Genomic DNA, 13909 nt, shown 5'->3' with positions numbered 1-13909 from the left:
TGCCTTTCTCATAGACTGCTTTACTTCTGTAAGGTTTAGCCTTGTAGCAATCTTTATCAAATCATCCTTTTTCGCCACCTCCAATCCCTTTTGGGTTGGTGACTCCAAAAATGCCTTAATATCCATTGCTGCTGGTTTCCACACACACAAGCCAATTAAAAAGAATTTATCAGACCTTCCTCAAAAATCTTTGGATTGAATCCCGAACAAATCTCGTCAATCTGGGGTACAATCCCAGACGACACTCGTTAACCTTGGGAACTATCCCGGACGAGCCCCCAATTTTGTCACAAACCAGCAACAAAAGAAACACACTGAGCATGATTCAGTGTTAAAAACTATTTTATTAATCACTACTTATGATAATACGTAAAATAAAAGTAAAAATGTTAGTATGTTAGAATTCAAAAATGTTAAACCTCGAACGTTAACCCCAAAACTAAACTCTTCGTGTGTGTGTGTGACAAAGTCCAAAACTCCCAGTTCCTGAATGGTTCTTAAAGTTCAGTTCCGCAAGCCATAAGGTGAAACATGAGCAAGGGCTTCTTCAACAACCACCGTTGTCTGAAGATAAGATGTAGATGTAGAAAAACATAGAGAGAGTACATACGAAATCCAAATGTTCCACGATGGAACCCAAACGACACTTCAGTGTTTACTCGGTAGTGACTTCCTCACCCCGAAAAGCATCCGAACTGTGGTCGTCCACATACAAATACCTGTTTCTTTCTACAGGTCAGCAACAAAGTGAACTCCACCGGATTACTTCCAACTTCCATACATGGATTTCAGTGGCAAACACAGTTATTGTTTCTCATCCATCGATAGAGAAAACAAGCAGGCTGGTGTCTCTCTCCCTTCTCTCTCTCTCTTTCTTCTTCTTCTTCTTCTTCAACGTCATTACGTCCTTTATCTTCTATTGACGTAAGCACGCCCCACACACACATACACACACACTCTCTATCTTAAAGGGACTTTCACTGAGTCCATAACAGTTCATATTCCATAATTATAACATCATCCCCTTTCATACCCCTTCTCACTCTCACCTGCCAGCTTGTGCTTCTCACCCTCCCCCCACTTTTTTATTTTGGATTCTGCCCTCTTCTTTTTTAGTACTGACGAAGAGTCTCAACCCGAAACATCCACTGTTTATTTCCCTCCATAGACACTGCCTGACCTGCTGAGTTCCTCCAGCATTTTGTGTGTGTTGCTCCAGATTCCAGCATTTGTAGAATCTCATGTGTCTAGTAAGCATTTGAGGTGTGTAATTAATTAGCCAAATGCACAATCCAGAATAGTTGCTCACCTTTTACCACATTCAGAGTAATGGTCACACTCAGAACTACACACAATATATTCTTAAAAGGAAATGTACTAAAATAGCTTAAGAATAACAACTATACACTTACTATTCTCTTTCAGATGAAGAACCAGTGTTCCTCTATGTTGAGCAGCATTTGGAAGAAGCACTGAGAAAAGCAAGAATAACCTCTGGTTGGAATACTGCAATATCTCCCACTAAGGGCATTATTTCATCTGACTTTACCTAATAACTGCTTCATTGCCTTCAGCCCTTTTCCTGGTCCAGATGCAGAAATACCAATTGATTTTTAAAGAAAATTACCTGGAAAGATTGAGATGAGGATTCGACTCTCTGCCAAAATAAAAGACAGTTGAGGGGAGGGTGGTGGTATTTCCATTTGCAGGGAAGCACAAAACTAGGGGGCATAAATATGATTAAATATGTAAATAAATGCAGTAGGGAATTAGAAAGACTAACTTGCCCTGGGACTGTGGAACTAAATACTACAACCATTGAATGAAATAATGTTCATACCTCCAAGGGAAAGTAAAATAAACACAAGGGAGAAAAAAACAGAAGGATATACTGACAGGGTTAATGAAGGGTTGGGGGAGGCTTGTACATAACAATAACTTTAGTAGAGACCAGTTGGGCCAAATAGTTAATTAGTCTGCTGTACCTTCTATGTAGTTATTTATAATTGTTGCAGCATTGGAGTAGTTGGTTTTCTCCTGTCTGACAATTTGCATTGTTGTTAGAAGACTCAACTTATTACCAGAGCAATGCAGTAAACAATTCTAGACACTTAAATAAAAGAATTACGAGAGAAACCAATAATTTTCACCCAAGCAGGGTGAGAAAAGCATTTATTTTCATCTTCAGAGAAAGAGAAAACCAATAATTTTCACCAATGTAAGGAAAAAGACTTTTTTTAAACTGATAAAAGGGAAAGAAAAGCAATAGTTTTCAAATAACAGTTTTCACCCAGATAGAGAGGACCAACAATTTATCTACAAATAAAGAGCGAATGGGTCAGCAATTTTCACGTACATAGATGGAAATGAAACAATTTTTAGGAGAAAGGAGTAACAATCTTTAACCAGGAGGGATTGAAAAACATTTTTTCTAAAGAGAAAGAACAGGGCGTCAATTTTCATCAACGTCAAGAAATTATTTTTTGTTAAATCTAGAGAGACGAGAAAGCAACATTTTCCCTTCACAGGAGAGAGATTGAACATTTTTTCTTCTGCAGAAGCAACAGCTTTCATCCAGAGAGGGAAATACAACAACTTATCTACAGAGAAAGTAAAGCAATAATTTTCATGCAGAGAGCGCGAAATCCAACATTTTCTCTGCAGAAAGAGAGTGTGGTGCACCAACAATTTTCAGGTGAAGAGGAGGGATGGCCCACTGCGCCGGAAGGTGGGGCGCTAGGAGGCGGCGCCTGTGGTAGAGGGAGGGGGCGCTGCTCTGATCCTTGGCCTAGGCCTGTTCCAGTGTGTGTCCGGCGCCGGCCTCAGCTCCCAGGTAACCCCGTCTCAGGCCGCCGCTCCTATGCAGTACGTGCCGCCACAGAGTGCGCTCCCCCACCCCACTCAGTTCATCCCCCCTCACTTCGGCTACGTGATCCTGGTGTTCATTTACAGCTGGGTCATGCTGGCTTACCTGGGAGCCAAAGTAGGCATCGCCAGGAAGAAATACAACGTCAAGGTAAGGAGGATTTGACCCCCTTCTTAGTGTGGTGACTGCAGGGTTAGTTCCATCCCCACAGGCAGAGTTTGGTTTTACTTCTTTCTCTGCCCAGGGTTTTCAGCTAACTCTTTTTGTTGCTGTTGTTTATCCATCCGCTCTTTATTCCACCAGATTAAACTGTAAAGATCCTGTGGATTTACCCATAGATTTTAGTTTCTGAAATGAGGTGGAGGCTTCCTCTGTGGGACAGGGCCCATTTCCTCAAAGGGCAGTCTTTTTCACAACCATAAAGGATCATGAAAATATACATGAGGCATCTGGCTGATTATCTCAAAAGCCTTGAAATAAACGTGTGGTGTTTAAACTTCTTTAGCTAAAGTAAACAAAGAGAAATAATCAGGATTTTAGTCATACATTTGGCATTAATTGTATGACTCACAAAATCCTAATTATTCCTGGCTATATCTTAAAGTGCAAAGGCCTTGTACTGAAATCCATTTCAAATAGATGTATTCTGTGGATCTATTTTATTTTTGGTTTGCTTTAATCTGCTCTAGAATCCTAACTGCTATTTTGTGGCCTAATTGCATTTATATTTGCACATTTTTTTCATCAAGTATTTTAATTTATTATCTGATTTAACATATTTGTTTTATACATAAGTTACCTTGAGTTTTGAATATTCGCAGCAATATTGGATGCATCCTATATTCATGTTGAAAATTTAACCAAAGGAGGCAATTTTCATTTTTACTTCAATCTCATATATGCAAACTGTTCTACAGTTTCTTTGCTGTCCTATTATTTTCTCTACTTCACTCTGAAATTAAACCAATTTTGTTACCTTTCTTTTCTCTTCTGCCATTTCAGCAATATTTATAGTTACTTGGGGGTACTGCTTGAATTTTTCAGTTTTATTTTTGGTTCACTTTTGAGGAGTTTTATCCATTCGTATCATTATTTTGCAAAATCAGGTCTTTATGGTTAATATCATTAAGGAAATATAACTACTCCTGATTTCTAAAATAAATTGCAACTAGTTTGAGAATAATAATACCTGTCTCACAACGTCAAGAAATCATTTTTTGTTAAATCTAGAGAGACGAGAAAGCAACATTTTCCCTTAATAATAATACCAGGTAATAATAATACCAGGTAAATAATACCTGTCTCACTGCTCCAGCATAAAATAAAAATAGAAAATGCTGGAAATACTCAGCTGGTCAGGCTGCATCTGTGGGAAGAGGAAAGCTAATATTTCAAGTCAAAGACCCCTTTTCAAGCTTTGTTTCTCTGCTCACATATGTGGCCTAACCTGCTGAGTATTTCTGGCATCTTCTGTTCTTTTTGTTATTTTAGATTTTCAACGTCTGTATATATATTTTCTGATTTTCACAGCTTCAGCAACCTGGGTTCGATCCTGACCTCTGTGCAGACTCACAAGATCACAAGATAAGGGAGCAGAAGCAGGCCATTCGGCCCATCGAGTCTGCTCCAAGGAAAAGGGAAAAAGAAATGGGGTGGGAAAAAAAGAGAGAGAAAAAAAAACTATTCTAATCCCATTTGCCAGCCTTATCCCCATATCCCTTGATACCCTGACTATTTAGATATCTGTCTATCTCCTCCTTGAATACCCCCACTGATCTGGCCTCCACTGCTGTGCGTGGCAAGGAGTTCCACAATTTCACCACCCTCTGGGTAAAGAAACTTCTCCTCATCTCTGTCTTGAAACTGTACCCTCTAATTCTAAGATTGTGCCCTCTGGTCCTGGACACGCCCACCAAGGGAAACAGCCTAGCCACATCTACTCTATCCTTACCTGTCAACATTTTAAATGTCGCTACGAGGTCCCCTCTCATCCTTCTGTACTCCAGCGAGTACAGTCCAAGAGCCGACAAACGCTCATCATACTTAAGCCCTTTCATTCCTGGAATCATTCTCGTAAATCTCCTCTGAACCCTCTCCAACGTCAGCACATCCTTCCTAAGATGCGGGGCCCAAAACTGCGCACAGTATTCCAAATGAGGCCTCACTAGCGCCCCGTAGAGCCTCATCAACACTTCCTTACTTTTATACACTATACCTCTCGAGATGAATGCCAACATAGCATTCGCTTTCTTAACCACCGATCCAACCTGGTGGTTAACTTTTAAGGTATCTTGTATGAGTACCCCCAAGTCCCTTTGTACTACCGCACTATCAATCTTCTCTCCTTCTAGATAATAATCTACCCGCTTATTTCTACTTCCAAAGTGTACAACTGCACATTTCTCAACATTGAATCTCATCTGCCATTTCCTTGCCCATTCTCCTAAACTGTCTAGGTCCCTCTGCATTCTTTCTATTTCCTCTATGCTCCCTACTCCTCCACTTATCTTGGTGTCATCCGCAAACTTAGCCACACAACCATTTATTCCATCATCCAAATCATTGATGTACAAGGTAAAAAGGAGAGGCCCCAACACCGACCCTTGTGGCTCCACAGACAGCCACAGGAGAACCGGGGTTTTAATAGGTATATGAATATAAGGAAAGTATAGATTACAAAGAAATAAATGGGGGAATGGCATTGTTGAGAGCAGGTTGCTGAAGTTGTAAGGTAACAGCACCAACTTCTGCATCAGTGTGCTGATAATTCTAAGTGTACACTACAGTGAATGCAACTGAGCATCAAGAACAGTATGGTAATATCAGTTAAATAGTGACAGCCAGTTCTGCTGGGAAGACTATGAATTTAAAAAACAGAAACAGTAGTTATTATATCCTTGATAAATAAACATATATAGTCAGTTCTGGCAGATAAAAGAGGAGAAATGTGAAGATGGTTGAATTAGAGGATAAATATCCATAAAGAAATTATTCTTTTCCCTCTCTTCAAGCATTGCAATTTCACATTTCGTGAAACAATATGAACTTAAGGAAGAGAGAATTTAAGTATAAATGTCTCTACATTACTCGTGTCTTTTTAGGGAAAATTGTTGTTTCGGTGTACTCGGTACAAAAAGATGGTAACTATTCAGAAAGCTCCATTAAGAGACAAAGAAACAAGACATACAATGAAAAATACATGTATTGAAATTGATTCAGTTATGATTTGAAATATTATGCCAAATGTCTCCATACATGAACTGAAGATAATATAAAGGTAGTAGGTTCCACACCATTTTGATCAGTCCTCAAGCACACACATTTTGGACAGTTTTTAAAGTGTGTAATGTAACATTACCTCGATTTATCTTTTACGTGTAAGCCATAAATTAAAGGGAAGTCAGCTCTTGGAAATGATGCTATGATTTATGGTGACTTGGACTTCCTCTGTGGCAACAACTGGTTCCTTTTCGAGATTTGCTAATTTTTTTAAGGTCCTTGCGGTCCACTGAACTGATTGACAGATTAATCAAAGTTTAATAAAACGCTTTTTAAGACATTGTCATCATTGATCTTTTGGAAACCAATCAAAACACTATATTCCTAATATTTGTTGTCTTTAAGTTTCATAGTTTACAATGAAGACCACAGTGTTAGCAGCTAGCTTCACTATTGTTTTGGCAGTGGATATTGCACAACATCTAATGAATGAGTTACTCCAGTTTTCATAAGAATTTTTGTTTTTTATGATTGTGGGAAAGAATGTTAGTTAAAAGTATTGCCCAGGATGTTGCAGTCAGCAGGGAAGCAATTTAGCCAGTTACCTTGAAGAAAGCCACCTCATTTTCCCTAATATTAACTTCATTGTGCTCTCAATAGACTCTGACACCCTGACCAAAATCTGATGGGACACGATTCCATGTGTGATGTCATAGGGACATAAGAACATTAGAATTAGGAAGAGGAGTAGATCATTGGGCCCTTCAAGCCTGCTCTGTTATTCATCAAAATCATGGTTGATCTTATATCTCTTGCCACTTTCCAGCACTATCCCCATATTCCTTGATCACTTAACACCCCGAAATCTATTAATCTCTGTTTTCAATTAACTCAAAGGCTGAGCTACCTCAGCCATCCTGGTTAGAGAATTCCAAAGGTTTACTGCTCTCTGAATGAAGAAATCTCACCTCATCTCAGTCACAAACAGACTATGCCTTTTTCTCAAACTGTGCTTCCTGGTTCTACTTAGTCAGGGAAACATCCTCTCTGCATCTCACTTGTTAACACTTTTAATAATTGCATAAATTTCAAGATATCTCTCCTTATTTATTTAAACTTTATAAAACACAATCCCAGTCTATTCAATCTCTCCTCATATGACATCCCATGGAACCAGTCTAGTGAATCTTCAGTGTACCCTCTGAGGCAAGTACATCCTTACATCCTGCAGGGCACGTAATGTATTGATTGATTGATTTATTAATTCATTTGATTTAATTAATTTGCTTAATCCTTTAAATATGTAGCTACATTGTTATCATTACCTTACCAAACCCCTTACTCAACAAAATCCACACTCGGTTTGCATGTTATTCTGCATTGTAATACAAAGCATTCACTAAAAACTAGGATCTGTTTATTTGAAATGGAACTTATATGAATTAATTTTCCATTGGCCGATGTTGAAGATGGAATTTTGAAGCTGAAACATTCACAGAAGTTTTGGAACCGGATTATTAACTAGTTTTGTGATAATACCTTCCAATTTCCTTCCAGTATCCAAACATGTACAGTGATAAAGATCTGATATTCAACTGCATCCAACGAGCACATCAAAACACATTGGAGATATATCCTCAATGGCTGATCTTCCAACTGATAGCTGGAGCTGTCTATCCGGTAAGGAAATGGTAATGTAGTTCATGGAAATATTTTGCCTTAAGTAATCTGTGAGTCCTGCTTCATCCTGCTCTCCAGTCACTCAGGTGATTGGTTCCACAGTATTGAAAGCAGAATGATTCTTTCAGCTTTTATCTAAAGGTCTGCAAGGTTTAAATATTCCTAACTAACACAGTCTTGCTTCTGAAAAGAGAAGTGACATTTTAAAAATGCATACCCTTAAAAACTTTACAGTCCAGAATCCTTGGGGAATGGGGGGGGGGGGTGCTTGAGAGTCAAGAGTTAAATATGTTTTCACATAATCAATAATACTAAAGGTTGTAAAATAAAGCAATTGAAATACAGTATTCTGTAGTACTTGCCAATAAGTATTACTCAGTAGGCAAGAGAAAAACATATAAGCGATGCATAACGACAACTTGGATATCCAAGTGTTGCCCTCATATTGAACCAGGTGCTCCCTCAGTGCTGCCCCATGTCGATCCAAGTGTTCCCTCAGTTCTGCTCCCATGTCAACCCAAGTGTTCCCTCAGTTCTGCTCCCATGTCGATCCAGGTGCTCCCTTAGTGCTGCTCCCATTTCATCGCAGATGGTCCCTCAGTGCTGCCCCTATCTCTCCTGGTTGTTCCCTCAGTGCTACTCCCATGTCGACTCGGTTGCTTTCTCAATGCTGTGTCCTTGTAGTCCAGGTTGCTCCCTTGGTGCTGCCCCCATTTGTCTTCGGTACTCCCTCAGTACTGCCCCGATATTGGCCAGAGAACTCACTTGGCAGTACCCCAGTTTTACATTCTGAAGTGCCAGTTAGTGAAGTGCTGGATAACTGAACTTTTATTATCATTAGAATTTCAGGGTGGATTGAGGTAAAATGTAGATTCTTATTACCCGGTTGACATTTCAGGTTGTTGAAAATGCATTTCAGTGTATGAATTCTTGAATACTTAACTCTGTCCATCTCAGTTTCATAGAGAGGATACTCCTGCATTAGTAACATAATTTTCCTTGTTTAAGAGTAAAATAAACATTTTTTTTAATCTTAACTGTCCCCATAGACCATATACTTGTTTAATTGTGCCTTGTTTTATTGTCAGGAAACAGGTAAGGTAAAATTGGGCAGATAGCATGCCAGCTTATAATCTTGCTACTCTTTGGGTAAAGAGGCTTCTCTTGAAATCCCCATTGTGACTGATATTTATGAAAAAATACATACATCTTAATTAATTAGAAACATTGCAAAGTGTCACACTTTAAAATGCAGCAATTCTTGCTAAATACTGAGTAGCCACTTTCAGTACAAGAACAAAAGCTGTTAATTTTAGTTAAGTAAACAGTATTTACTGAGGTTATGCTACTGAATATGCTAAGTCTTTTTTGATGTTTCTCACACTGAACATCGGGATAAAATAGTTTATGTAATATTTCACAGATCACTGCTTCTGTGCTTGGTGTCATTTGGGTAACCAGTCGATTTACTTATGCATGGGGATATTACACAGGGGGTAGGTATTACTTAAATTATGTTTTTGTACAAATATCTTACTAGAAAAAATATCCAACAGATAAATGAATGTGTTTGATAGTACTAAAGTACAATAACATAATTCCACCAGGAAAGAAAAATGTACATTTTGGCTCACAGGACTCAAACATATCAAAGCATTTTGTTGTTAGAATACAATGCAAATTCAGCAAATATTTCCACAATCAACAATGAAAAATTTTGGCTATATCATTTGAGGGAAGAATTTGGATAATACAAAAGGATTGTTATTACCTATAAAAACTAATGGAACATGTTGACTGTATCTCAATATAGTATCTCTCAGAAAGGGTAACACCTTCCAATAGTGCAGCAATAAAAGCCAAAATCCTGGAAGGGAGTTGGAGTTCACCTCTGGATCCACGGCAGGCATTACCAACTAGTGAATACTGTCATGTGTTGTCAGTGTTAACAAGAAATGAAGCAGTAAGAAGTGTTTCTGCATCCAAAATAATTATACTGTAGGTTTAAGACATAATGGTGATGTAGTTTGGTGTCGGTCATAACAATGATGTAAAAGAGGTCTGTAGTTTCAGAAAACCTAACACAAGAAAAACACATTTAATATGAGCTTTATGGCATATAAAACTAATTATATCCATCTCTGTAAAACTACTCATCTCTACCCAGACCTCAAATCATTGCTGCTGGAACACTCATCCAGGCTTTTATTAAAAAAAACTTTTGGTCTTAAGTTGCCCAGAAGAACAATGGTTATCATCCTCCATAAGCTTATCCAAAACACTAATATGTCTTATTCTGAATTAAATACTAAGTAACCATCACCCTTGTTTTTACTGATCTGAGTTGACTCTCTGTGCCCCAACATCTTGAATTTAAAGTTCTTCTGGAAACAGAAATGGACATTCAGTTGATCAAGTCTGTTCTGCCATTCAATCCAGCCATAACTGATCTGAATTTTATTCGCATTCCCTGAATGGGTTTTGCAGCCCCTAGTATCATTGCTTGACAAAGAAGTATCAGTTTTGCACAGAATAGTCTTTGGGAGAGATACTTCCCAATTTTCACTACCCTTTGGGTGAATTAGTGCATTATGGCATCACCTCTGAGTGGCAGAGCAATTCTCCTATGTTCTGGACTCTTGCAGCAAGGGCAGTTGTTTCTCCGTCCACCCTAAAGAAAACATCTAATCATCCCAAATACCAATTAGATCAACCTTTGATCTCCAGATATGAAGTGAATACAAGCCTTGTGTACGCTATTTGTTTTCAAAATGTACTGTAACTCCTTTAGCTCCAGTATCATGCTAGTGAGTCGCTGCTACTACCTGTCCAGGGCCAATATAGTACGAAATGTGGACCACAGAACTTGAGTCTAACCAGAGCTAAGTACAGCTGTGATATAACATCCACCCCTAGTGATTTATGTATTAGGTCATTTTCATTTGTGTAGTTTCTAGCTTCTTGCCATTTAGAAAATACTTCTATTTTTTACAGGTCCAGTCTAGATCATCTTGTACTTTCTCACACTGAACTCCATCTATTATAATCAATCAGCTTAATTCTCTCATCCACGCCACTGGGACACCCAGTATGCTTTACAACTCTCCGTTCTTTTGTGAATAACGTGAATAAATGTAATGAAAAGCTGTTATTCAGTACCTATCCCTGGAGATCATCATTGGTCACACTTTACATCGAGCCAAACCAAGCACATATAGATTATCCATATGCTCTTTTCCCTGCTTATTTATTTCTTGTTTCAGCCACTGGGTTGCTCCAATTTCATAAGCTCTCATTTTCATTGTTTCCCTAAACCAATACCACTACCTCCACCTTCTCATATTACATTTGCACAGTCCCATCTCTGTATCATTGACATGGGTAATTTGATATCAAATTCAAGTTTTATTAATCACTTTGAGAGTATTAAGTATTTCTCTTCAGGAGATACACTTGTCGATTTTCCCTTTTCTAATACCCAAATGTCTATTTATTGGTCTTTTTTTATGTTGTTTACAAATAACTTTACAAATGCTGACTATCTGCCTGTGTATTTTCAGCATTTTACTTTTGTGGCTGTTTATTTTTTTATCTGCCCAGTTATCATTGCTTTTCCTCTCCTTGTCTACTTGCTTAATATTTGTCATTGTAGTTCCTGCTTGTTTTGCAAAACATTCACCAAACCTTTGTTGCCTTTGATTCCTTCCACACTCATTGGTCAGCATGTAGCTTCCAAAGAGTGATCTATAGACTTCACTGGTCCACAAGTCATGAAGATCCTATTTTCACACAAAACAAAAATTATTCAGTATTTATCCTTTAAATATGATACACCATTATAACACTGCAATTTATATTTTAAAAATAATAGCCATCTCCAATAATGAAACCGTATTTAGTATTATAGATGATGGTTCAGCTGTTATCTGCTTTTCTTCACAGTGCCAGAGAAAAGAAAGACTGGGTCCTACGGATACATTGGCCTTCTGGGAGTTATTTTCCTCTCCATAGTCATTGCTTTTAAAACCCTCGTTTCATAGTGATAAACCTTCTCCACTACAATGGGTTGAGGAAAATTTTTAAAAAAACTGGTTGTCCAGTGGTACTTGTCAGCTATTGTACATATCCAGCCATTTTGAGATGAACACCATCTTAGAACTTCCTGCTACTTGTTTATCAACACATTTAAGTATTACCAACCTGTGGTAGAGTTTTCTTCCAGATATGTTAAGCATTACAGTTTGAATAGGTTTGTAGTACAAGCCTATTTTTTCTATTATATTTAATAAAATGGCACACTGGGAAACAAGATTAAATTCCAAATTTAATTTTTATAAATTGTTAAGCAGAAGAAGCAACAGTCATTTGCCTAAACTTGAATTCCTTTTTACTTTAGCTAAAGGCTATGTAATTCCTGTTAAAGTGAATATGTAATATTGAACTAAGTTTAGCATTTTTCATCTTTCAAGATGGTCACTAACTCAAGTTATTTCAAAATTTTAATCCAAGAGCCTCAGTTTATATTATGGTTTAAACATAAATCATCTGGAAGATCACAAGTAAAAAATGATAAAGTGTACAGAACATATGAAAGAAAGCCAGGTTATACTTCAGCTGATTAAAAAAAGTATAGAGCATTGAAAGAGAAAGCTAGAAACACTACGTGTTTGCGTTTTATTTAAGGAAATAAATTTTCAGCACCATTAAAAGTTATCCATTTTAAACTTTATTCAGATCAAATAATGAAATGGCTTGAAATATAATTTTGTCTTAAACTGTGTGTACCTTGTTGTAACCATTTATCAGGATCCAACTATAGTCAATGATTTCCTCAAAAGTGCATTTTTTCATGTACAAATCTTGATGTGGCTGTTTCACATTTAATTTCTAAATAAATGTAAATTTTAAAACCAATGATAGTTTGAGTTTTTAAAAAAAAATTGGTAAAAACAATAACAAAGCTACTTATATAATCTACAAATGGACAGCAACAAGCCATCCAATTCACATTGCAGAATGATGCAGAAATAACAAATGGGTACAACCTTCATAGATTGCAGTGAGACATCAGGTAAAATTCTTCACACCAATTATTCTAAACAACAATAACCAACTCCATGTCCAAGAGTCAAAAAACAAAATGATGCCGATCAGCAGCGATGGTTTTAAATGTGTGCTCCATCTTTAAATCATTTAAAAAATATTTTTTTTTCTTCGGTGGTGCTGCTTTATACTCATGACTTCTTCATTTTAGTTTGTATCTTCATCGTGCAAGCCACAAAAGTCATGACCCAATCTCCTGTTTATAATATGCAACAGCAATGATACAAATTTCCTAAAATAATTGAAAATAGAATCCCTTTCACATTTACTAACCAATGGTGGAAATATTTGTGCAGACAGCAACTCACAAGATCCAGCTTGGCTCCACATGGACAAATAGTCCAACACTTGGCCCCACACCCAAAGCATTTGAGAGGAGAAAATGTACTTTGCTACAGGTGATGATGTTCATTCCTTTATGAATCCTATTTGCAAAAAAACCTTTTGTGCCAAAGAGGAGATTTTTTGCCAGCACAAAAATATTAATCCCCCTTTGCCAATTACTGCCCCCTTTGTAATTCTTGCAGTTTGGGAAACAAGAACAGCAAAATTAAAAGGGCATTTTTCAATTACAGTACTTTTTTCTATTGCAAAAAAGGTTCAATTTATATACCCGCTCAACTCTCCATTTACATGTATGGACTATCAGCACTACACACCAAACTACTGGTTAATCATTAAATACTTGATTAAATGAAAGGGTAAATTCAACTGTCATTAGGCACCAAATCACAAGTGCAATCACTGGGGTTAGGCTTTGATGGAAGATTAAATAATTTTGATCTCCTCAGCCTTTGTCAGGTGGTCAGTTGAAATGAATTGTACATAAAGGGCAAACAGTGAACAATACCTTTCCCAAACAATGTTTGCACCTTGTTAACTATCTCAATGGAGTCGTCATAAGAAAGAACAATTTATTGATGATTTGATAGGGAAGTTCATTATGAATAGTTCAGTTAATATTAATTTGTTTCATTACCGAGAAAGGACTACAGCTTTCATGAGAAGTGCTTAGATATGATATGGAGCATGCAATGTCCA

General features: G+C 37.4%; 1 protein-coding gene across 1 annotated transcript; it reads left to right on the top strand.

Moving 5' to 3' along the window:
* Positions 1-2772: 2772 nt before the first annotated feature.
* mgst3b (microsomal glutathione S-transferase 3b) lies at positions 2773-12679 on the top strand. The gene is made up of 4 exons (XM_052036079.1): positions 2773-3016; positions 7643-7765; positions 9189-9261; positions 11708-12679. Exons 1-4 carry the CDS (start codon positions 2861-2863, stop codon positions 11803-11805), a joined length of 450 nt encoding a protein of 149 aa, XP_051892039.1. The 5' UTR covers positions 2773-2860; the 3' UTR covers positions 11806-12679.
* Positions 12680-13909: the final 1230 nt, after the last annotated feature.

The sequence above is a fragment of the Pristis pectinata genome, chromosome 22 (genome assembly GCF_009764475.1).
Source record: "Pristis pectinata isolate sPriPec2 chromosome 22, sPriPec2.1.pri, whole genome shotgun sequence".
In the NCBI taxonomy this organism is placed as follows: Eukaryota; Metazoa; Chordata; class Chondrichthyes; order Rhinopristiformes; family Pristidae; genus Pristis; species Pristis pectinata.
This window is presented reverse-complemented; position numbering and strand designations above follow the sequence as displayed.

Coding starts and splice junctions, on each gene's coding strand:
- mgst3b (XM_052036079.1), top strand. CDS start 2,861: ATGCAGTACGTGCCGCCACAGAGTGCGCTCCCCCACCCCACTCAGTTC. Junction 3,017..7,642: donor GGAAGAAATACAACGTCAAG/GTAAGGAGGATT, acceptor ATTTCCTTCCAG/TATCCAAACATGTACAGTGA. Junction 7,766..9,188: donor TAGCTGGAGCTGTCTATCCG/GTAAGGAAATGG, acceptor AATATTTCACAG/ATCACTGCTTCTGTGCTTGG.